General features: G+C 44.7%; 1 protein-coding gene across 1 annotated transcript in view; it reads right to left on the reverse strand.

Annotated features, from left to right (window-relative positions):
• maco1b (macoilin 1b) overlaps window positions 1-24,610 on the reverse strand; it is a 153,324-nt gene that overhangs the window by 6,023 nt on the left and 122,691 nt on the right. Inside the window, exons 8-11 of the mRNA XM_038799449.1 lie at window positions 3,367-3,525; window positions 2,678-2,860; window positions 1,363-1,483; window positions 621-795 (exon numbers count right to left, since the gene is read on the reverse strand). Of these exons, the coding sequence (XP_038655377.1) occupies window positions 621-795; window positions 1,363-1,483; window positions 2,678-2,860; window positions 3,367-3,525 (638 nt within the window). The remainder of the gene's footprint in view (window positions 1-620; window positions 796-1,362; window positions 1,484-2,677; window positions 2,861-3,366; window positions 3,526-24,610) is intronic.

Consider the following 24,610-nt stretch of genomic DNA (forward strand, 5'->3'; position numbering starts at 1 on the left):
GGAATCAGAACCAACGGCAGTTAAATACGAACATATACAGGTAACAACAATTGACGATGTCACAGCACTTACTGATGGATTTAAATAAGAAGATGCATAATAATGCTTTATAATAGTAATCGCAATTAAATTAAATATTAGGTGCAGTTTTGAAATGGAGGGATAGCAGAGTCAGTTTAACGGGGAGTGGAAAATCAGGGAGTGAAAAAGCAACAGTGGGACAATATCAAAGCAAAATTTGAATAAAGTCAGTGAAGTTTAAAATCTGGGAAGAATATAAAGATTTGAAAAAAAATGAAACTGACATGTTTAGTTTATTTGCTGTGCAGAATCTTTTCAGATATTTCATTACATTGCCATCTCGCAGGGCTCAGCTGGGGTGGCGGGGTTGGGAGCGAGCAAGAGGGGGCGCTGGCGAGGGCAGAGAGTGAGAGGAGGAGAGGGCAGAGAGTGAGAGGAGGAGAGGGCAGAGAGTGAGAGGAGGTGAGGGCAGAGAGAAAGAAACGCAATTTCAATTTATTAAGTCAGCATGCAAAATACTGGGATGCCGAGTTCACTGTGCAAAATTTAATTGACAAATTTTAGAATTAAATCATCCACTTTTCTAGCCAGTTCCCTACCTTGTGCAATTTCTAGTTGTCGCTTGGCATCTCCTAGTGCAGAGAAGAGATCCAGCTTGATTCGGGTCTCTGCACTCAGACTATTTTCTAAGTGCTGTGTTTTATCTTGCATGGCTGAAAGTGCCGACATCAATACCTCAGTGTCTTTTTCATTTTCTTTATATTTACGCAATTCCTTCATATGGAAAATAAAATGCACAACTGCTAAGGACAAAATATAAATCACACTTTAAACCCAACATACTGAATAGACAAAAGTTTTTATTTTCATTTGGTGTATGTTTTGGTTAAATAAAACTTTTCAACCATAATTCACTTCTTTCCTTCGCTGAAGCAAGAAATTTATACACTTATATATAGTTGTATATATATATTAGCGCTTTTCTAGTATTTTGTCCATGTAGCACTTTTTCACAATTTTAACACTGAACTTTGGTAGGCTAGTATGATGATGGAAGCATCTTTTTTTAGGGGGTTATAAGCAAAACATTGCGGATGCTGAAAATCTGGTCAGGCAGCATCAAGAGAAACAGAACAAATGTTTCAGGTTGATGACCTTTCAACACAAGTCATCTCGGTTTCTCTATCCACAGATGCTACTTTATCTGCTGAACGTTTCCAGCATCAGCAAAAACAAGCTGGTGGGTAATTGCAATACAGATAATTGCAATTATATCACGTGGTTATTAGTGATTAGCTATCTGACACCTTGAGCTAGAGGTTATCTAGACCGGAGACTTACCTGTACCTTCATCTCTAGTTCACGAATTTGGTCTTCCTTGACTTTCATGTCAATTGTTAACTTCTTACACTCTGTCTCCAGATCTCGAATACGACTTCTTAGAGTTTCAGTACATTCCCCTCTTAAAAAATAAAATGATGTCAAATCCTTCAGTTTCTGCATTCATAAATATAAACCTTTCTTGTTATGTAATAGAGGGAGTTAATACTTCACATATCTGTGAAATGTGAAACTTGACCACCAGAGCTTGCAACAATATAATCATATTCAATTAAAATGTTAGTGAAAAAAAATTATTGATACCTGTGTCATCAGGTCAGATGGTGCATGAGAAAATTGGAAAGGGGAAAACTAAATGCTTTCAAAAATGCTACAAAATTAAAGGACTGTTCATTTTCTATTCTTTTGAGTAGGCAATAGGGTACTAAGATATTCAGATATCAGGTACAGAAAAGATTAAATGAAGCTCAAAGGTTTCTCTCTACCTCATCATCTTGGCCACATCCAGAGGCAATTATTATCTTATTAAATGGGTATTACAGGCAGCACGGTGGCGCAGTGGTTAGCATGGCGCCAAGGGCCAGGGTTTGACCCCGGGTCACTGTCCGTGTGGAGTTTGCACATTCTCCCAGTGTCTGCATGGGTCCCACCCCCACAACCCAACGATTTGCAGGTTCGGTGAATTGGCCACGCTAAAACTGCCCCTTAATTGGAATTCTTTTTTAAAAAATGAGTATGACAACTTTGGACACCAGCCATCCACAAGTGAGGCTCTGAGTCAATGTTGCTCACTCTTGCCGAGTAGGATTGGGCATTCCTGCAATGTGAAACCAGCCAGCAAGAAGCATGCAAGCCTAGTTCCACTGAATTATTGCACTCCACTAAAGAGAAACGCCTGACTTCTGCTTCTCATCTCCCACAGCACGAAGTCAACAGAGTGGTGAATCACTGGCAAGAATTTGAACATACAGGAGCCATGAGACTGACTCATTTTCTTTCTCCTTACAACCCAATTGACCCTTGGGGGAAAAAAAATGGGATAGGATCACCAAGCATCTAGTCATAAAAGAAAATTATATTTGTTACTATTCGCAAAACAATTAAAATGAAATGCAAAATTGAATTATCGCAAATGTTAAGTGGCATAAAAATGAATAGAGCAATCACACTGTTGTAAAACTTTCATGCAAGCAGTACGTCATCAAAAACACACCGACAGTGGTGCAAGTTAATAATGTAATCCAGTTCAAATAAAGATTCTGCATATTTATTTTACAGTAATTGATACGCCTTGTGCAAACTTTGGTGTTATTACCTTGTGGCTGCAGCAAGTGCCACAGCTCGAGCTGCAGTTGCCTCCTCCAGTTTCTTTCTCTTCTTCTCGTCCATCAACTGTTTTTCAAGATAGGTCTTTGCCTCTTGTTCTGCTTTGAGTTTCTTCTCTAACTGGCTTATAGTTTGCTTGTCCTTCTGTTTGGCTTGCACAGCAGTGTGTAATCTGGATAAAAATTAAAATGAGGGAAAATAATTCAAACTATAGATAAACCCAGAAACAAAATGAAGTAGAATCCAAGTTAAAAAGTCGAAAGCGTTCCAATCTAATTCTGTTTAGGTTTTGCACTGAAAAAAGAATGGTCAGAGGCTTGTCACCCAACCACTTAAAGAGTTACATTGTCAAACTTTGATTTTCAATTATTCAACACGGTTTATCATTCCATTATCCAGCGATGGCCTTGTTTCCTAAATGTTTTCATTATTTATGCAAAATATTACTGGCTTGCCTAAAAGTTGCCACATGCAAAAGGGAAATGCTAGACACCGAAAAATAAATCTGCCAAAGATTAAGCGAACTGAATCTAATTCAGGAGATTTCACTTTCCGATGACCATCTTCAGCATCTCCTGCATCTCAATTTTCACAATTTTAACAGGGTTATGGCATGTCAGTTAATCCGAATATTTCAAATGTGCATTAACAAAATTAAAAATATCACAATTATCTTACTTGTTCTGGAGCAGTTCATTCTCCTGTCGGAGCTGTCCTACTTCTGAACGGATACTACGTTCAGTACTGGTCAGCGAGTTGATCTGACTGCGCAGTTCTTGTTCACACTGTCTGCTTGACTGCAAGTCTGCCTTCAGCTTCTTGATGTCCTGCTCCAGCCTGAAGAAAGCAAAAGCAGTCTTTAAAATCTAATTTGCTGATCATGACCAAGAGATTAGCACGGAACAATCAGATATCTTGGAGACACTTTACAATAAAAACTCTTTTACAGGCAGAATTTTAAGTGCACACATGTTCACAAACCAGAAAATCAAGAAACTCGAATAACAAATCTGCAACAATAATTTGGCAATACAAGCCACATCAACCACAATGTAATTGTTTAACATTTCAATACATTAAAGGGTACTATAAATACAAGTTGTATTCCAAAAAGTATACTAAAACTTTAATCAGAAGTGGGTGGCACAGTGGTCAGCACTGCTGCCTCATAGCGCCAGGGACCCGGGTTTAATTCTGGCCTTGGGTCACTGTCTGTGTTGAGTTTGTATGTTCTCCCAGTATCTGCCAGAGTGAAAAGATAATTGTACAGGCACTCCTTGGAAAAAGTCTCCATACAACAAATGAATGCATAAGCAGCAACAATTTTTTTCCTGTAGAGATCTTTAGCAGCTTTTTGTCATAGAATAATTACACAGTGCTTGTTGGAATGTAGGAGTTTGTTGTGATAACAGCCCTCGATGATCAGGAAACACCTCTTCTGCTTAATCACGAGCAAAACCTATAATTGTGTTTAAAGGAATTTCTCTTGAGCATTATTTTGGACCAAACGGAAATGATCTTCAATGCAAATTAAGCTTTAGCAATGTGCAGTTAAGTAAAGTGTTGCCACGCTGATTGTGCCTCATGTTTCACAACGTTCTACCAAATCCAGTTTCACATCCAAGTTTGTGATATTTGTCTTTTCCAACACTGGATAGTTATACAAGACAGAAAATGCAGAAAATGGGCACAGCAATTTTTCCTTTCACTAAGAACCACCCAAGGATCCCCAAAAAGATCCTGCAGAGTAAGAGAAGCACGGGAGACCTGGCCCTCCCAAACCTGCAATACTACCATTGGGTGACCATAGCGGAAAGAGTGAGGGGACGGGTAAAGGTGCCGAAAACAGAACAGATAAGGATAAAGTGAGCTCCTGCGTAGGGTTGTCCCTCCAGGTCCTTGCCACAACAATACTCCTATCTCCGCAGCCAAGCACTACCAACCCAGTGGTAATAGCCACATTCCAGACAAGGAACAGCTAAGACTATACTTCGGCCTGATCGAAATGTCCACCATGGCCCTCATCTGCAACAACCAGAGGTTCATGCCAGCCACAATGAACACCACGTTTAAGAGATGGAAACAGGACTGATGGTTAGGGACTTCGACACGGACGGCAAACTAACGCCGTTAGAGGAGTTGAGGGAGAGGCTACAACTGCCCACAGGAACAAATTATGACATTGACAAATCAAAAACTGCAAGGAGACGACATCATACCAATGAACACCAAGACACTCAATGATAAAAAGAACTTTTGGGCATGAACAGTTAGAAGAGTCACGTTCCCCGCTGGACAAGACACTGGAAAAATGGGAGGAAGAACGAGGGATAGAAATAGGGTAGGGGCTCTGGAGTTAAGCACTGAACAGGGCAAACTCCACCTCCACATGCGCAAGCCTATGCAACTGGAAGTGGTGCACAGAGCATACCTAACCAGAACCCGAATGAGCAGGTTCTTCTCGGAGGTGGAGGACAAATATGAACAGTTTTCGGCCAACCATACCCATATATTCTGGGCATGCCCCAGACTTGTTGGGCCTGGACAGCCTTCTCTGAGGCAATACCTAAGGCTGTGGAGATGAGGGTGCAGCCAAGACCAAAAGTGGCAGTCTTTGGGGTATCAGACCAGCCAGAACTCTTCATGGGAGGGGAACAGACTCCCTTGCCTTTGAATTCCTTTTTTTTCTCTCTTCCTTTTTTTATTCCTTTCTTCTTTTTTTCTTAAATTTAAAGTGCCCAATTCTTTTTTGATTCCAATTAAGGGACAAATAGCATGGCCAACCACCTACCCTGCACACCTTTGTGTTGTGGGGGCAAAGCCCACGCAGACACGGGAGAATGTGCAAACTCCACACAGAGAATAACCTGAAGCCGGGATTGAACGCAGATCCTCGGCAGTGTGAGGCAGGAGTGCTAACCACTGTGCCATCGTGCTACCTCTGTCTTTGCATTCCTGATCACTCGGCGAAGAATCCTGCTCGGCTGGCAGCAGCACCACCCAAAGCTGCAGACTGCCTGTCTAGCCGACTCTCGGGAACTGGAGAAAATCAAATTAGTCAACCGGAGGTCGGAAGAGGATTCCCACAAGATGCAGAAGCCATTCATCATTAGGTATGGAAGTCATGGAGGTATGGGAGTCATGGATAGCAAAGGAAGGGGAGGGTAAAATCCCACAAGAATACTGCGAGACAAACCCAAGGGCAAAAGGAAGACCAGAGGGAATGGCAACAAGTGGAGAAGCGCCAGGGTCAACAACAGGCAGAGCAGCAGAGGCAGACCAGCCAAATAAGGCTGACAGCCACCGAAGGGAGATGAAGCAGACAGTTGTAAATATGTACACCAAGCCTAGGTGGTTTGCACTTTCATTCTTTTGATCTTTTACTTCTTTCTTTTTCTCTTTGTAAAGTACTACCCTCGGTACAGCACGCATAATTCAACGTTCAAACTACAAAGATGTAATATAAAATGATTTGTTAAATACAAGATATGAAAATCCAATAAAAACATTTTTTTTTAAATTACATTTGTTTTTGAGTACTAATCAGCTAGCACTGTTCAGTCAAGTCCAGAAGTTCAGCCTCCAGTCTGGATGTCAAACACAATAAAATGCTGAAGCGTAGAATCAATGATGCAGTCAGTCAAGAAATGAAGTTGCAACATTATTCACATTACTGTTGAATTTTACAAAGCATTTCAAAACACGACAATCCCCAACATCCTTTACACACAACTTATAAAAAATGTCTTATACTTTATACATATTGGCGACCTAAGAGTGGTAAAATAAGTCTTCTCTATTTAAAATATTTGGCCTCTATTTGCTATTATACACTAATGACATCAAGAACAAGAGCTTCCCATCTAAGAAATCACAGACAAGAATACACACTCACAGATGCAACACATTGATAGTACAGCAGTTTGTGTACCAATGTGCCAGATGCATTCCATTAAAAAAAAGTGAACCCAAAAGGAACTAACTCTTCCAGCTTGAGACAATGAAACCTATCTCGGTGTTTGTAACCTCTGAAGAACGTGGAAATAGTCAATCCTTAGACTTGAAAGGAGATAAATGAGGAAAGCACCAAGAGACATACACAACACCAACAAAATACAACAGCTTTCGGAGCACTGCTCCTTCCTCAGGGTGACCTGAGGAAGTAGCAGCGCTCCGAAAGCTAGTGTTTGAAACAAACCTGTTGGACTTTAACCTGGTACTGTATTGCAAGACTTCTTACTGTGCTCACCCCAGTCCAACGCCGGCATCTCCACATCGTGACAACAAAATACAAAGTTAAGCAGAGGATAATTTCTATCTGAACTTTAGTACAAATTGAAGGCAGTACAATGTAATAATGAGGGGGTTTCATAGAATTTACAGTGCAGAAGGAGGCCATTCGGCAAATCCGAGTCTGCACAGGCTCTCGGAAACAGCATCCCACTCAAGCCCACACCTACACCCTATCCCCATAAACCAGTAACCCCACCTAACCCAAGGGCAATTTAGCATGGCCAATCCACCTAACCAGCACATCTTTGGTTGGGTGAGAAGGGGCGATGTTCTACTCAAGGATGAGCAAGCTGGATTAAAAGTCCTTCCTTATTTGTACTATAGATACATTTTATAAGCTTCCATTCTTAAAAATAAAGGTTCATGGCATAAGATTCCTAGTGTTCTAAAACAGTGCATTCGCCCTCATCTGAGCAATACCACACGAGGGAGACAGAATGAGATACATATACTAAAAATACTTTTGATTTAGAAGTAAAGGGTGCATATGGAAGTCGCAGCAAATTGCCAGGCAAAATGCCATGGACTACAGCAAGATATGAAAAGGCTAGAAGAAAATAGCAGCAAATCCTATTTAATATAGAAAATAGTGAGGTAATGCATTTTAGGAATGAAAATGAAGATTTGAAATACTCTTTACATGGTAGATATTTTCATGAAGGCCCTGCTTTCTCAACCTGCTGATCCTCAGGTTAAATCACCACCAGTCAGCTCTCCCTCTCAAAGGGGAAAGCAGCCTATGGTCATCTGGGACTATGGCAACTTTACCGTATTTTAATGCAGAGGGAGCCGTGATGTGGAAGTGCCAGCGTCGGACTGAGGTGGGTATAGAATCATAGAAATTACAGCTCAGAAGGAGGCCATTCGGCCCATCGAGTCTGCACTGGCCGTTGGAAAGAGCACCCTACTTAAATCCACACCTCCACCCTATCCCCGTAACCCAGTAACCCTACCTAACCTTCGTTTTGGACATTAAAGGCAATTTATCATGGCCAATCCACCTAACCTGCACATGTGGGAGGAAACCGGAGCACCTAGAGGAAGCCCACGCAGATACGGGGAGAACGTGCTGACTCCACACAGACAGTGACGCAAGCTGGGAATCGAACCTGGGACCCTGGAGCTGCGAAGCTACTGTGCTAACCACTGTACTACTGCGCTGCCCGGCATAGTAAGAAGTCTTACAACACCAGGATAAAGTCTAACAGCTTTGTTTGGAATCACTAGCTTTCAGAGTGTAACTCCTTCATCAGATGAAGGACGATGAAAGAGCTGAACTCCGAAAGCTAGTAATTTCAAACAAACCTGTTGGACTTTAACCTGGTGTTGTAAGATTTCTTAGAGGAGCACGGCAATCTTAGTGTGCAAAAATGTTAACATTTTTTAAAATGGGTGCATGAATTGAAAAAAACCACTGATGTTGGCAAATAGGATTTCTAAATCAAGAGAAATCAATGATGGCTATTACTACAACAAAATATAGTTATATTGTGCCCTTAGTGATGAGAGTCTGTGGTTTTAAAGCTTGTATTTATTTTTGAGGCTGACCGAAACTGAAAAGGCAAACCAAAAACAGAAACAGAGAAAGAAAAACAATCCTCTTGGTTTCCAAGGACAGAGAAACTGAAACTGCAATTCAGAACCAAAACTTCGAGGGAGATTGAATCTGGTTGAAAGTAAATAAAAAGGACACAGATCAATCCCAGCTCAGGAGAAGTCGATGAGTCTAGTGGTGTAGTTCGAGCAAGCTGAAGAAGATGGAGGCTAGACCCAGAAGCTGAGAATAAGTTGCAGCAGCTATTTCTGCTACTTCAAGATAACACGGGCGGATCTACATCATCCAATCTGAGTTGGAGATTCTGCAGATGTTTACCATTTTTGTGAAGACGGTGCCAGTGCCATGGATCTTGGGTTGGCCAAGCAGTGCCATGGCTGTGGATCAAACAGGCTCCAGAAGGAGAGAGAGCTAAAAATCTTTGTGAGGAAGTCAGAGTTTTGAAGGTCTTTCGTGACTGGGATTGATTAAATACATGTCAAGTAGATTGCTGAGCCGATTCATAAGATCTGTCTTTGTTGTCTCTGTCATTTAATGCACAGTAGTTGAAATCATCCGCAATTCCTAGGTTTCTCTTCGTATTCAGATTACTCCCCATCTTCATCCCCAAATCCTTCTTCACCAGGGTCGACAAGTTAATCATAGCCTTTGCCTGGGGTGGGGTTAGAGTCCCTGGACTACACATCTTACAGCGAGGTCGGCAACACGTGGGATGTCTGGCCCTACCACTGGATGGCAAATGCAGTGAGGGGGTGGCTAAGGGAACTGGAGGTGGACTAGGTCCGGATGGAGGAAGCTTTCTTCAAGGGAACGTCTCTCAGAGTACTGGCTACTGCACTGCACCACTCTCCCCACCATCCACCCCCCCCAATCGCACCCACATGTCAAACTAGAAGTGCGAGCAGTGTCGGGGGGGTGGTGCGGTCAACCACATCCACATGTTCTGGCCCTGCCCCAGATTCAGGTTAATTCTGGACGGCCTTTTTTGAGGCCATGACCAGGGTTGTGGGGGTCAAGATGGAGATTTGCCAATCTGTGGCAGTTGTCAGGGCATCCAGAGCTCTGGACAGTGAAGGGGGAAGATGCCCTGGCCTTCGCCTCACTGATCCCCAGGTGGAGACTACTATGCGGCTGGAGTTGGCAGTGCCATGCAGGGCCTCAGAGTGGCTCTCAGGGGATCTGATGAGAGCTTCCACGACACGTGGAAAAGTTCACAAACCTCTTTGCAGACGTGTTCGCAACCAGCAACTAACGAGGAGGGGGGGGGGGGGGGGGGGGCGGGGGGGGGGGGGGGGGGGCACCACCTGGATGAAAAGGAGCTTGTGCATAGCAGAGAAGAGGAAGGAAGGCCATTCGCAGGAGGGGACATGGATCCCCCCCCTCCCCCACCACACACATCCTAACCTCCCTCGAGAACCTATGGGCGGAAGGGGGAGGGGAAAACAGGACCCCCTCTCCCTCCCCTCCCCCCAGCGAAAGCAATCATAAACAACATTTTTATAGTCCTGGCAGTAATTGTAAATAGGGTGTAAAGTTGTGCGTAATTCTTATTGGTAAATGTTAAATGTCCCAATGAGAACATTTTTTGTTAAATGCAAAAATTCCAATAAAAATATTTTCAAAACCAAAAATCAGCTGCAATTTGATTGTTCCTACACAATCAAACTAAGATAGTACTATGATAAAATACTAAGATAGTTTTTAGGGTTTACTTTAACTCGTATAGTAAACATACTTTCATTTTAAATGGTGGAATTTTGTGGCTATATTCTTCTAGTGACTAAGATTTTGTTTTTTGTTTTTAAAGTGTTATCGGTCCCTACCGAGATTCTAACATTTTATATTAGAAATACAGTTTAAAGCAGTTTGAGCACTCGAGGAAAATTGATTCCATGATGTACCAGATATTTGTTTGGGGGGGGGGGAATCAAATGTTGCCTCCATCTCAGCCCAATTGCCGCCAAAACCCTCAACCTGATCTTTTTTAACCCCCAGACTCAATTGCTCCAATGCACTCCTGAAGAACCACCTATCAGTTATCTTCCATAAACACCATGGCTGCCTAAATTCCATGCTTAAGGCTCTGGGCCTGACAATATCCCAGCAATACTACTGAAGGCTTGCGCTCCACAACTTTCCGCACCCCTTGCCAAGCTGTTCCCGTGTGGCTACAACACAGGCATCTACCCAGCAATGTGGAAAATTGCCCAGGTGTGTCCTGTACACAAGGTACAGGACAAATCCAACCCAACCAATTACCACCCTATCAGTCTACTGTCCATCATCAGCAAAGTGATGGAAGGAGTCATCAACAGTACTATCAAGCAGTACCTACTCAGCAATAACCTGCTCACAGACACTCAGTTTGTGTTCCAGCAGGGTCACTCCTGACATCATTACAGCCTAGGTTCAAACATTGACAAAAGAACTGGGTGCCAGAGATGAGGTGAGACTGACTGCCCTTGACAACAGGGCAGCATTTGACCAAGTATGACATCAAAGGGCCCGAGCTATACTGGAGTCAATGGGAATCCGGGGGGGGGGGGGGGGGGGGAGCAGAGAGAGAGAGAGAGAGAGAGAGAGAGAGAGAGAGAGAGAGAGAGAGAGAGAGAGAGAGAAAGAGAGAGAGAGAGAGAGAGGACAGAGAGAAGAGACTCTCTGCTGGTTTGAGTCACACCTGGCACAAAGGAAAAACGTTGTGGTAGCTGGAGGTCAATCATCTCAGCTCCAGGACATCACTGCAGGGGTTCCTCAGGGTAGTGTCCTCGGCTCAACTATCTTCAGCTGTTTCATCAGTGACCTCCCTTCCATCATAAGGTCAGAAGTGGGGATGTTTGCAGATGACTGCACAACGTTCAGCACCATTCGCGACTCCTCAGATAATGAAGCAGTCCATGTCCAAATACAGCAAGATCTGAACAATATCCAGGCTTGAGCTGACAAGTGGCAAGTTACATTCGCGCCACACAAGTGCCGGGCAATGACCATCTCCTACAAGTGAGGATCTAACCATCGCCCCTTGACTTTCAATGACATTACCACCATTGAATCCCCACATTCAACATCCTGGGGGATACCATTGATCAGAAACTGAACTGAACTAGCCATATTATTACTGTGGCTGTCAGGGCAGGTCATAGGCAAGGAGTCCTACGGCGAGTAACTCACCTCCTGTCCACCATCTACAAGGCATAAGTCAGGAGTGTAATGGAATACTCGCCACTTGCCTGGATGAGCGCCGCTCCAACACTCAAGAAGCTTGACATCATCCAGGACAAAGTCGTCCAGTCGATTGCTCTTCCTTCCACAAACATTCAACCCCTCCTCCACCGCTGAAGAGTGGTAGCTATGTGTACCATCCAGATGATGCACTGCAGTAACTCACCAAGGTTCCTTAGACAACACCTTCCAAACCCATGACCACTACCATCTAGAAGGACAAGAGCAGCAGATACATGGGAACCCCACCACCTGGAGGTTCCCCTCCAAAGTCACTCACCACCCCAACTTGGAAATATATCGGCGTTCCTTCACTGTCGCTGGGTCAAAACTCGGAACTCCCTCCCTAACAGCAGAGTGGGTGTACCTACACCTCAAGGACTGCAGCGGTTCAAGAAAGCAACTCACCACCACCTTCTGTAGGGCAACTAGGGATGGGCAATAAATGCTGGCCTAATCAGCGAAGCCTACGTTCCGGAAATGAATTATTAACAAACTACATTTCACTTATCTGGCTCCTAGTTCCCTCATCTCAAATATAAAACTTTTACTTTTCTTTAAATTCCTCCAGGGTACCCCTTCCCATTTCGATAACCCCCTCCAGTGTTACCATTAATCACCACCAGCATCACCACCACTCCACCCAATACCAGCATTCCCCCTCCGCTGACTGGCCATTTGCGTGTTCCCTCACAACTTACCCTTCTCATTGGCAGCAATGCCTTCAGCTTTGAAGCCCCACATTCTGGAATTCCCTCTCATTCTGCTATGACCCTCCAGCTTCTCTCTACAAGAGCCACCTTAAAACCCACCTATTTTGACGATCCTTCCTTTCATACTTTTCTTTCGCTTCATGGTTTATCATTTTACATATGCAGGTCGCTTCAGTCAAACGCAAGCTATTGTTATTAATAGATTCAGTACTCGATGAGGACTGTCAGAATACAGCAGGATTTAGATCATTTGGAGACTTGGGTGGAGAGATGGCAGATGGTGTTTAATCCGGACAAATGTGAGGTAATGCATTTTGGAAAGTCTAATGCAGGTAGGGAATATACAGTGAATGGTAGAAGCCAGGGCAGGTGTGACCTGTATAAGGACGGGTTGCATCTAAACTGGAGGGATAAATATCCTGGCCGTAAGGTTTGCTAGTGTCACACGGGTTTAAACTAGTATGGCAGGGGGGTGGGCACCAGAGCAATAGGTCAGAAGGTGAAAGCATTGAGGGAGAACTAGGGAATAGGGCCAGTATGGCTCTGAGGCAGAACAGACAGGGAGATGTTGCTGAACACAGCAGGTCTGGTGGCCTGAAGTGCATATGTTTTAATTCAAGAAGTATTACGGGTAAGGCAGATGAACTTGGATTAGCACTTGGAACTATGATGTTGTTCCCATTACAGATACTTGGTTGAGGGAAGGACAGGATTGGCAGCTAAACGTTCCAGGATTTAGATGTTTCCGGCGGGATAGAGGGGGATGTAAAAGGGGTGGTGGAGTTGCGCTACTGGTTAGGGAGAATATCACAGCTGTACGATGGGAGGACAGCTCAGAGGGCAGTGAGGCTATATGGGTAGAGATCAGGAATAGGAAGGGTGCAGTGACAATGTTAGGGGTTCACTACAGGCCTCCCAACAGCCAGCGGGAGATAGAGGAGCAGATAAGTAGACAGATTTTGGAAAAGAGTAAAAACAACAGGGTTGTTGTGATGGGAGACTTCAACTTCCCCAATATTGACTGGGACTCACTTAGTGCTAGGGGCTTAGACGGGCAGAATTTGTAAGGAGCATCCAGGAGGGCTTCCTAAAACAATGCACGGTAGCATTGTGGATAGCACAATCGCTTCACAGCTCCAGAGTCCCAGGTTCGATTCCGGCTTGGGTCACTGTGCGGAGTCTGCACATCCTCCCAGTGTGTGCTTGGGTTTCCTCCGGGTGCTCCGGTTTCCTCCCACAGTCCGAAGATGTGCAGGTTAGGTGGATTGGCCATGATAAATTGCCCTTAGTGTCCAAAATTGCCCTTAGTGTTGGGTGGGGTTACTGGGTTATGGGGATAGGGTGGAGTTGTTGACCTTGGGTAGGGTGCTCTTTCCAAGAGCCGGTGCAGACTCGATGGGCTGAATTGCCTCCTTCTGCACTGTAAATTCTATGAAAACTAATATGTAGACAATCCAACTAGGGAAGGAGCTGTACTGGACCTGGTATTGGGGAATGAGCCTGGACAGGTGGTAGAAGTTTCAGTAGGGGAGCATTTCAAGAACAGTGTGCACAATTCAATAAGTTTTAAAGTGCTGGTGGACAAGGATAAGAGTGGTCCTCGGGTGAATGTGCTAAATTGGGGGAAGGCTAATTATAAAAATATTAGGCGGGAGCTGAAGAACCAAGATTGGGGGCGGATGTTTGAGGGTAAATCAACATCTGACATGTGGGAAGCTTTCAAGTGTCAGTTGAAAGGAATTCAGAACTGGCATGTTCCTGTGAGGAAGAAGGATAAATACGGCAAATTTCAGGAACCTTGGATAACGAGAGATATTGTAGGTCTCGTCAAAAATAAAAAGGAGGCATTTATCAGGGCTAGAAGGCTGGGAACAGATGAAGCCTGTGTGGAATATAAGGAAAGTAGGAAGGAACTTAAGCAAGGAGTCAGGAGGGCTAGAAGGGGCAAGGAAAAGTCATTGGCAAATAGGGTTAAGGAAAATCTCACGGCTTTTTACACGTACATTAAAAGCAAGAGGGTAGCCAGTGAAAGGGTTGGCCCACTGAAGGATAGGCAAGGGAATCTATGTGTGGAGCCAGAGGAAATGGGCGAGGTACTAAATGAATACTTTGCATCAGTATTCACCAAAGAGAAGGAATTGGTGGATGTTGAGTCTGGAGAAGGGTCACATGGAGATCCAAAAAGATGTGGTGTTGGGCGTCTTGAAAAATATTACGGTAGATAAGTCCCCAGGGCCTGATGGGATCTACCCCAGAATACTGAAGGAGGCTAGAGAGGAAATTGCTGAGGCCTTGACAAAAATCTTTGGATCCTCACCGTCTTCAGGTGATGTCCCAGAGGACTGGAGAATAGCCAATGTTGTTCCTTTGTTTAAGAAGGGTAGCAAGGATAATCCAGGGAACTACAGGCCGGTGAGCCTTACGTCAGTGATAGGGAAATTACTGGAGAGAATTCTTCGAGACAGGATCTACTCCCATTTGGAAGCAAATGGACGTATTAGTGAGAGGCAGCATGGTTTTGTGAAGGGGAGGTCGTGTCTCGCTAACTTGATAGAGTTTTTCGAAGAGGTCACAAAGATGATTGATGCAGGTAGGGCAGTGGATGTTGTCTATATGGACTTCAGCAAGGCCTTTGATAAGGTCCCTCATGGTATATTGGTACAAAAGGTGAAGTCACACGGGATCAGGGGTGAGCTGGCAAGGTGGATACAGAACTGGCTAGGTCATAGAAGGCAGAGAGTAGCAATGGAAGGGTGCTTTTCTAACTGAAGGGCTGTGACTAGTGGTGTTCCGCAGGGATCAGTGCTGGGACCTTTGCTGTTCGTAGTACATATAAATGATTTGGAGGAAAATGTAACTGGTCTGAATACTAAGTTTGCAGACGACACAAAGGTTGATGGAATTGCGGATAGCGATGAGGACTATCAAGAGGATACAGCAGGATTTAGATCATTTGGAGCCTTGGGCGGAGAGATGGCAGATGGAGTTTAATCTGGACAAATGTGAGGTAATGCAGTTTGGAAGGTCTAATGCAGGTAGGGAATATACAGTGAATGGTAGAACCCTCAAGAGTATTGAAAGTCAGAGAGATCTAGGTGTACAGGTCCACAGGTCACTGAAAGGGGCAACACAGGTGGAGAAGGTAGTCAAGAAGGCATACGGCATGCTTGCCTTCATTGGCCAGGGCACTGAATATAAGAATTGGCAAGTAATGTTGCAGCTGTATAGAACCTTAGTTAGGTTGGATTCACACTTGGATATAGTGTTCAATTCTGGTCGCCACACTACCAGAAGGATGTGGAGGATTTAGAGAGGGTTCAGAAGAGATTTACCAGGATGTTGCCTGGTATGGAGGGCATTAGCTATGAGGAGCGGTTGAATAAACTTGGTTTGTTCTCACTGGAACGACAGAGGTTGAGGGGCGACCTGATAGAGGTCTACAAAATTATGAGGGGCATAGACAGAGTGGATCGTCAGAGGCTTTTCCCCAGGGTAGAGGGGTCAATTACTCGGGGGCATAGGTTTAAGGTGCGAGGGGCAAGGTTTAGAGTAGATGTATGAGGCAAGTTTTAAAAAATTTTAAAATTTTACACAGAGGGTAGTGGGTGCCTGGAACCCGCTGCCGGAGGTGGTGGTGGAAGCAGGGGCGATAGTGACATTTAAGGGACATCTTGATAAATACATGAATAGGATGGAAATAGAGGGATATGGACCCAGGAAGTGTAGAAGATTGTAGTTTAGTCGGGCAGCATAGTCGGCACAGGCTTGAAGGGCCGAAGGGCCTGGTCCTGTGCTGTACTTTTCTTTGTTCCTCAGAATTCCTTGATAAATTTTGTTTTGTATAATCAAAAGGTAATTTCTTTTATTTATTGAAGACAGCTACTAAGTCAGTGCATCTCAAACTATCTGATGTGGCGTACCGGCAGTTTTTCTTTCAATGTGCCAGGGACCGGTGAGCGAAACAAGCCAATCCAGGATTACTGTCTCTTTCTTTTCTGGAAACACTCCAAGTACCGGCAGACGATGGCTCGCGTACCGGCTCCGGTACGCGTACCACACTTTGAGAAGCACTGTACTAAGTGACGCAGGGAGATCTGTAACCACTGATTATCACACAGGCACTCAAATATGGGCCATATATGCTGAACTGCCTCACTGATGAGGATCCTGGTGGGAGTATGCAGTCCACTAAACATCTTTCAATGGTTACAGAACTAATTAACAAGACAGTTCAGGATGGGGATGCAAATCGGCCCATCCATGAGAAAGATGCCTCCCTTTAGCATCCAATTGTTTCTTAAAAGGTTCCAGTGTCTTTGTCACCACTGTGTTCTTGGAAATCTAACTGATGCATTGACTACTCAGTGTAAAGGATTTCCCAACAGCGGTCTTAAATTTAGATTTTTTACGTTGAAGCTAAATCTCCTAGCCTTACCCAAGCAATTGAATTTAAAATTATATTCTGAATGACCTTTTCTAATCCTTTTGTAAATCTCAGTTGCACACGTTCTGGGCTAAAAAGTCCAACTTTCACAGAATACAACACTGCAGAAGAGGTCCTTCGGCCCATCAAGTCTGCACTGATGCATGAAAAACACTTGACCTGCCTACCTTATCCCACTTGCCAGCACTTGGCTATCTTGAATGTTATGACATGCCAAGTGCTCATCCAGATACTTTTTTAAAAGGATGTGAGGCAACCCACCTATACCACCCTCCGAGGCAGTGCATTCCAGACCGTCACCACCCTCTGGGTAAAATGGTTTTTCCTCAAATCCCCCCTATACCTCCTGCCCCTCACCTCGTAACTGACCTTTCAATTAAAAGGAACAGCTGCTCCCGATCCACCCTGTCCATGCCCCTCATAATCCTGTACACTTCGATATGGCGCCCCCTCAGTCTTCTCTGCTCCAGCGAAAATAGCCCAAGCCTATCCAACCTCATCATAACTTAAAAGCTCCACCCCAGGCAACATCCTGGCTAATTGCCTCTGCACCCTCTCAGTGAAATCACATCCTTCCTACAATGTGGCGACCAGAATTGCACACAGTATTTCAGCTGTGGCCTCACCAAAGTTCTATATAACTCCAACATGACCTCCCTGCTTTTGCAATCTATGCCTCGATTGATGAAGGCAAGTTTCCAATGTGCCCTTGTCACCACCATACTAACCTTCTCTTGTGCCTTCAGAGATCGATGGACAAACACGCCAAGGCCCCTTTGTTCCTCAGAACCTCCCAATGACAGACCATTCATCAAATACTTTACTTCATATAACTCCTACCAAAGTGCATCAACTCTCACTTTTCAGGGTTAAATTCCATCTGTCACTTTTCTGCCCATTTGACGATCCCGTCTATATATTCCTGTAACCTAAGACACTCAACCTCACTGTCAACCACCCGGTCAATCTTTGTGTCATCTGCAAACTTACAGATTCTACTCCTCACATAGTTATCTATGTCATTTATATAAATGACAAACAATAGGGGACCCAGCACAGATCCCCGAGGTACGCCACTGGACAGTGGCTTCCAGTCACTAAAGCAGCCATCTGTCATCATTCTCCGTCTCCTACAGCTAAGTCAATTTTGAATCCACTATATCAAGTTACCCTGTATCTCATGTGCATTTGCCATATTTACAAGTCTCCCATGTGGGACCTTGTCAATCTATGTAAATTACATCAACTGCACTACACTCATCTATCTGGCCACATCCTCAAAAAATTTAACAAATTTTGTCAGGCATGACCTCCCTCTGACAAAGCATGCTAATCCTGATCAAACCTGTCCACTTTTAAGCCTGCCAACACCTCCAGGACCTTGTCACTCCCTATGACAATTTTCTCAAGAATCTCACAGTCTCGCTCTCTCTCACACACAGAGTTCTATATCTACCTCCTCATTCTCTTGGGGGGGGGGGGGGAGGAGGAAGACTGATATAAAGTCTTCGTTCAACCTCGGGTCCTTTGGTTCCACCCACAGATTTCCCTGTTGGTCTCTAATGGGCCCTACTCTTCCCCTGGTTATCCTCTTCCCATTGATGTACTTATAGAATATCTTGGGATTTCCCCTACTTTTAACAGCCTGTGCTTTCTCTTATCCCCTCTTTGCTCTCCTAATTGCTTTCTTAAATCTCCGTTCTACATCTCACTAATGTATCCATTGATTTGCTCCCCTTGTACTTTCTAAAAGCCTCTACTTTTCCTTCTCATCACATCCTAAATATTTCTCCCGGGTTTTTACTCCTTCCTATTACCCTAGAGAGAAAGTGTTGGGCCTGTACACTCCCCATTTCCTTTCTGAACGTCCCCACTGTTCTTCTGTAGATTTCCCCACAAGTAACTCTTTCCAGTCTACTTTGACCAGATCCTGCCTTATTTTACTAAACTCTGCTCTCCCCAATCCACAAACTGTATTTGCAACTTGTCCATTTCTTTGTCCATAACAAAGTAGGGTGCTCTTTCCAAGGGCCGGTCTGGCCGGTGCACCCCCGATGGGCCGAACGGCCTCTTTCTGCACTGTAAATTCTATGAACAAACTTAAATTGTATCATGTTGTGGTCACTATCACCAAAATGCTCATACACCAACACATCAACCACCTGTCCAGCTTCATTCCCCAGAATTAGGTCCAGCACTGCACCATTCCTTGTTGGACCCTCCACACATTGAGCTAAACGTTCTCCACTCCATCTAAACCCTTAACACAGTGACTATCCTAATTAATGTTGGGAAAGTTGAAGTCACCTAATATAATTCCCTATTATTATTTTGCCTCTGTGAATTAAACGCATATTTTCTCCTCAATTTCCCGCTGAATATCTGAGAGTCTATAATAAACACCTAGCAATGAGGTTGTCCCTTTTCTGTTCCTACGCTCTACCCACAAAGCTTCATTTGATGTCCCTTGCAAGATTTCATCTCTCCTTATCAGAATATCTGTCTCTTCAACTAATAATGCAATGCCTTCCCCTCTTTTTCCCCCTCCTCTGTCCCGCCTGAATATCCTACATCCCGGGATGTTGAGCTGCCAACTCTGCCCCTCCCTCAACCATATTTCCATATTGGCTACAATATCACAATTTTACATGTCAATCCTCACCCTTAACTCCGTTTTACCTGTAATACGCCTGGCACTGAAGTAGAGGCCATCTAGCCTCATTTTAGTCCCATGAAACTTACTACCACTGTATTTCCTCTGACTTGATTTTTTTCTGTGTTATGCTGTGTCCCTATTCTGCTAACAGTCTGCGTCCCCTCCCCTGCTCAATTAGTTTAAACTCCTCCCAACAACATTAGCAAACCCGCCAGCAAGGATGTTAGTTCCGCCCTGGTTCAGATGTAGACCACCCCGTTTGTATAGGTCCCACCTTCCCCAGGATCGGTCCAGTGGTCCAGGGATCTAAAATCCCTCCCTCCTGCACCAACTCCTCCTATTTCTGTACTCACTAGCATGTGGCACAGGGAGTAATCCAGAGATTGCAACCCGAGAGGTCCTGCTTTTTAGTTTACTACCCAACTCTCTGAATACTTGATGCAAGACCTCATCCCTCTTTCTACCCGTCATCATTACCAACATGTACCATGACTTCTGCCTTATCACCGGCCCTCTTCAGAATGCTCTGGGCCCGTTCAGAGACACCCTTGACCCTGGTACCAGGGATGCAACAAACCATCCTGGAGTCTCTTTCACATCCACAGAAGTACCTATCTGTGCCCCTGGCTGTAGAGTCCCCAATAGCTATTGTTCTTCTGCACTTTGACCCTCCCTGCTGAACAACAGAGCCAGCCAGGGTGCCACTGCTCTTGCTGCCGTTGTTGTTTCCCCTGATGGGCCATCCCCCATAGTATCCAAAACATTATACTTTAACGTTAGAGAGGGGGACAGCCAGAGGAGAACCCTGCACTGACTACCTACCCTTATCACAGTCAACATTTATCTGCCTGCACTTGGGCGTGACCACATCTCTAAAACTCCTGTCTATGGCACTTTCCGCCACCTGCATGCTCAGAAACGCATCCAACTGCTGCTCCAACTAATCCATGCGGTCTGTGAGGAACTGCAATTGGGTACACTTCCTGAAGCTGTCTGGAACACTGGAAGTGTAAAGTACTACTTTGTGCAGTAGTTCCTTATATTTGAGGGCTTTGGCATTGGAGGTCAGCCTTGTGAATCTCCTCTAGGCTGCCTCCTGTTTTGAGTGTCTCCTTTGTTTACTAATTCACCAGAATTATTAGGATATTGGTGCCCGTTTCCTTTGGTAGACCACCTGAGTGATGGTATGAACTGAATGCCAAGGTACCAAATTATTTTCATTAACTACCATTACACAAAATATGAGAAAGTATTGTAGGTAAGTATAACTGAGATGTAAGCAACATTTTAACAACTTGTACTCGTAGCAAGTCCTTTTGTTGAACCACCCTGAAGACAATACTCATCTTTTTGTAAACATATATAACTAAGCAATGTAACAGCTAAACACAATTCATTTATAAAGTCAGTTAAGTGTACCTGCATGAATTCGGAAACATTTTACTTATCACAAACATCAGTACAGGAATTAGTCTCCTTCCACGGATATCTATCATCCCAGCACCCAATTGCTTTCCTAGTGAGATTTTGCCCCTTTCACTCAGCCCGGAAGACTATTGATAGCACTAATCACCCTTTTGTGTAAAGTGCTTCTTGACATCAGTCCTGAATTTACCAGTTTGCATCAATGCATCATGTTCCTGCAGTCACAGATGGACTTCAAAGCTTCAGATTAACCTTTTCTACCACTAACTATGGGTGAATCTAGAACTCAGGGTTACTGATTCAAAATAAGGGGTCATCCATTTAAGACAAAGATGAGGATTGTTTTTCTTCTCAGCGGATTTATACTTTGGAATGCTCTTCCTCAAAATGTGGTTGAGGCAGAGTTCTTGAATATCTTTCTAGATATTTTATAAGCAAGTGGGCGAGAGGCTAATCAGGGGTAGGAAGGAATGTGAAGCAGAGATTAAAACCAGATTAGCCATGATCTTATTGAATGGGAAATCAGGCTCGATGGACCGACTCCCCTGCTCCTGCTCCTAATTTGCATGTCTGCATGTATGGACGACATGGTAGTACTGTTGCATCACAGCGCCAGGGTCCCAGGTTCGATTCTGGCTTGGGTCACTGTGCGGAGTCTGCACATTCTCCCCTTGTCTGCGTGGGTTTCCTCCGGGTGCTCTGGTTTCATCCCACAAGTCCTGAAAGACGTGCTTGTTAGGTGAATTGGACATTCTGAATTCTCCCTCCATGTACCCGAACAGGCGCCTGAATGTGGCAACTAGGGTCTTTTCACATTAACTTCATTGCAGTGTTAGTGTAAGCCTGCTTGTAACAATAATAAAGATTCTATATTATGTATAAAGAATATAAGCACTCTACATGCTGTTAGGAAAACAAAAGGTAGTTTCAAGGATTTATTGTTGCATTGGTAAACATCATAAATAAGACATAGTTTTAAGTGGATGTAATGTTTCTGTGTAAGGAAGGGTATCTATAGTCAGATTCAAGCTGCACAAAGGCGTTTGTATGTGTGGGGGGTTGGTTCAGCTCCAACTGTGCTTTTATTGTGTTTAGAGAGGGTAATGGCATGAGTAATTAGAGGCTGGCAGAAGTAGCAGTTGTTGTTTTGCGACTGGGCCTTGTAAGGTAGGAAGGCTTTTGAGTTTTAGGTTTTAGCTGAATTTGTTTGCAATTGAAGGACACCAGGGAGTGAACATCTCTCAACTCGGTCAGGAGAAGCTAAACAGGACACGAGAGCTGCAAAGAGGCAGGTTTCCCAAAGATCCAGATACAGTCCAGTTAACTAGGGGTGGGATACAAAGAATATCTTAAGACTTAATTTAAGATAACAGAGAACAACGTACTGTTCAGAGGAGAATTCAAGGGAAAGCAGACAAAGTGTTGTGAGAGAAAGAGACAGTTAAGAGCAAAAGCAGACTTCAGAGGCGAATCAAAAGTTTGATTCCATTTTAATCAAGTTTTTTCAATCGAGTTTAATCAAAGTTTTTTTTAAATTTAGAGTACTCAATTATTATTTTTTTCCCCAATTAAGGAGAAAATTAGCGTGGCCAATCCACCTCCCCTGCACATCTTTGGGTTCGTGTTTTTGTGATGATGGTTGAGGAAAGTCTGATGAGTGAACTGGTCTTCCTGAATAATGTCACAAAACTGTTTACATTTGCTTAAACCAAAACTTTTTTTCTGCTTGTTCAATTTCTCATCCACAAGACAGCACTTCTGATTATGCAGCACTACAATGACCCCCGTTGCTTCTGGACGCCAGGAAGGATATTTCCCGCTTATCGCGGTGTGTGGCCCCGAGACCAGCCTGTTGGTCGGGACTGGTTGCGCCATTTGCAGATGCAGTGGCAGCACATTCATCAAACACGTTTTGGAAGGTTGACGGAGGTACTAGGACGGTACCTGGATGTATTCCAGCCCGGTTTGGGGAAGATAAAATGGCCATAGCCCATATCCAGGATGAACCGAGAGCCACGCTGCACTATTTCCGGGCGCGCCAGGTGTCTTTTGTCCCCTGCGCATCTGCTGCAGCAGAAGTATGCTCAGGGAGGGTCTGGCGGTGGTCTTTGCAGTGAAACTCTTCAATCAGTATGTTTATGACAGCCACTTTACTATTGTGATTGATCATAAGCCTCTGCCTGGACTTTTCCGAGATGATAAGCCAATACCGTCCATTGCTTCCACACGGATCCAGCACTGGGCTTTGTTGCTCGCTGCCTACAAGTATTTTCTGGAGCATAAACCAGTGACACAGATAGCGAATGCCGATGCACTGAGCCGATTGCCTTTGTTGACCGACCCAATGTCGACCCCCACAACAGGTGAGGTGGTTGCAACCTTATGGACTCCTTGCCTGTCACGGCATCACAGATGTGAGTGGACCCAGACAAATCCAGTCCTGTCAAAGTTTCAGCACATAGTCCTGTATGGAGGGCAGAATAGACAGCCCCCAGGCAAGTTGCAAAAATTTTCCTCCAAGCTGTCAGAACTTAGCATGGAAGTCGGTATCCTCTTGTGGGAGGCGCGTGTAGTTGTCCCAGAAAAAGGACAGGAGCTGATACTGAAGGACTTGCACAATGTGACCAAAATGAAAATGTTGGCCTGGAGTTATGTCTGGTGGTCAGGTCTCGACACTGACATTGAGAAAGTGGCCCAAAACTGCTCCATTTGGCAGGAGCATCACGCTTCCGACGGCCCTTTTCAAGGATCAATGTTGCTTTTATTAATCGATGCTAAATCTAAATGGCTAGATGTGTACAAGATGGTAGGCAGTGTCCTGCGCAACAATCAAGAAGATGCGTTTGTCTTTCAGCATGCATGGCCTCCCCGAGGAGCTTGTTACGTAAGTGAGGAGTTTGCGAGGTTCGTGAAGATGAACGGCATACGCCATAGCCACACTGCTCCGTACCACCCGGCTTCCAACGGGTTGGCGGAGCGCGCAGTGCAGACGTTCAAACGGGGCTAAAGAAACAGTCTGCCGGGTCGATGGACACAAGACTGGCTCGTTTCTTGTTTTCATATAGGACCACTCCACATGCGGTGACTGGGGTAGATTCTGTGGAACTCCTAATGGGCCGGAGACTTGGCACCCACCTCATCATGGTTTTCCCGGATATTGGCGCAAAAGTATGCCGCACTCAAGAACGGCAGGGGCATGGCCTTCTCGGCATTGGCGAATTCGTCAGTATGCGCCTGGTGACCCTGGTGCTCATTCAAAATTTTGCTGGTGGTGCCCAGTGGGTCCCTTCCGTTATCTTTTTGAGAAAGGGCTCGAACTCTTCCCAGGTGTAAGCCCAGGGTTGTCTTCAGCGAAAGCATTCAGACCACTTTTGGTCCAGAAGGCCGCCTCTTCCAAAGATTCCCTGCCCCCGGAGCTCACTTCTACAGCTGCAGAGATCAGACACAGTGGAGGTTCAATCTCACGATCTTCATTTGGTGCTGCACTCAAACCCTGCGCAGGTATTGCAGAACCACGTGAAGATATGGGCGTCAAGATGACAGAGGCTTTGGACTCAAGATGGAGACACAGGACGCCTCCGAGGGGGTGTCCTCGGTCCCACGGCCTGTGGATGAAC

Source organism: Scyliorhinus canicula, chromosome 1, assembly GCF_902713615.1.
Source record: "Scyliorhinus canicula chromosome 1, sScyCan1.1, whole genome shotgun sequence".
Classification (NCBI taxonomy): Eukaryota; Metazoa; Chordata; class Chondrichthyes; order Carcharhiniformes; family Scyliorhinidae; genus Scyliorhinus; species Scyliorhinus canicula.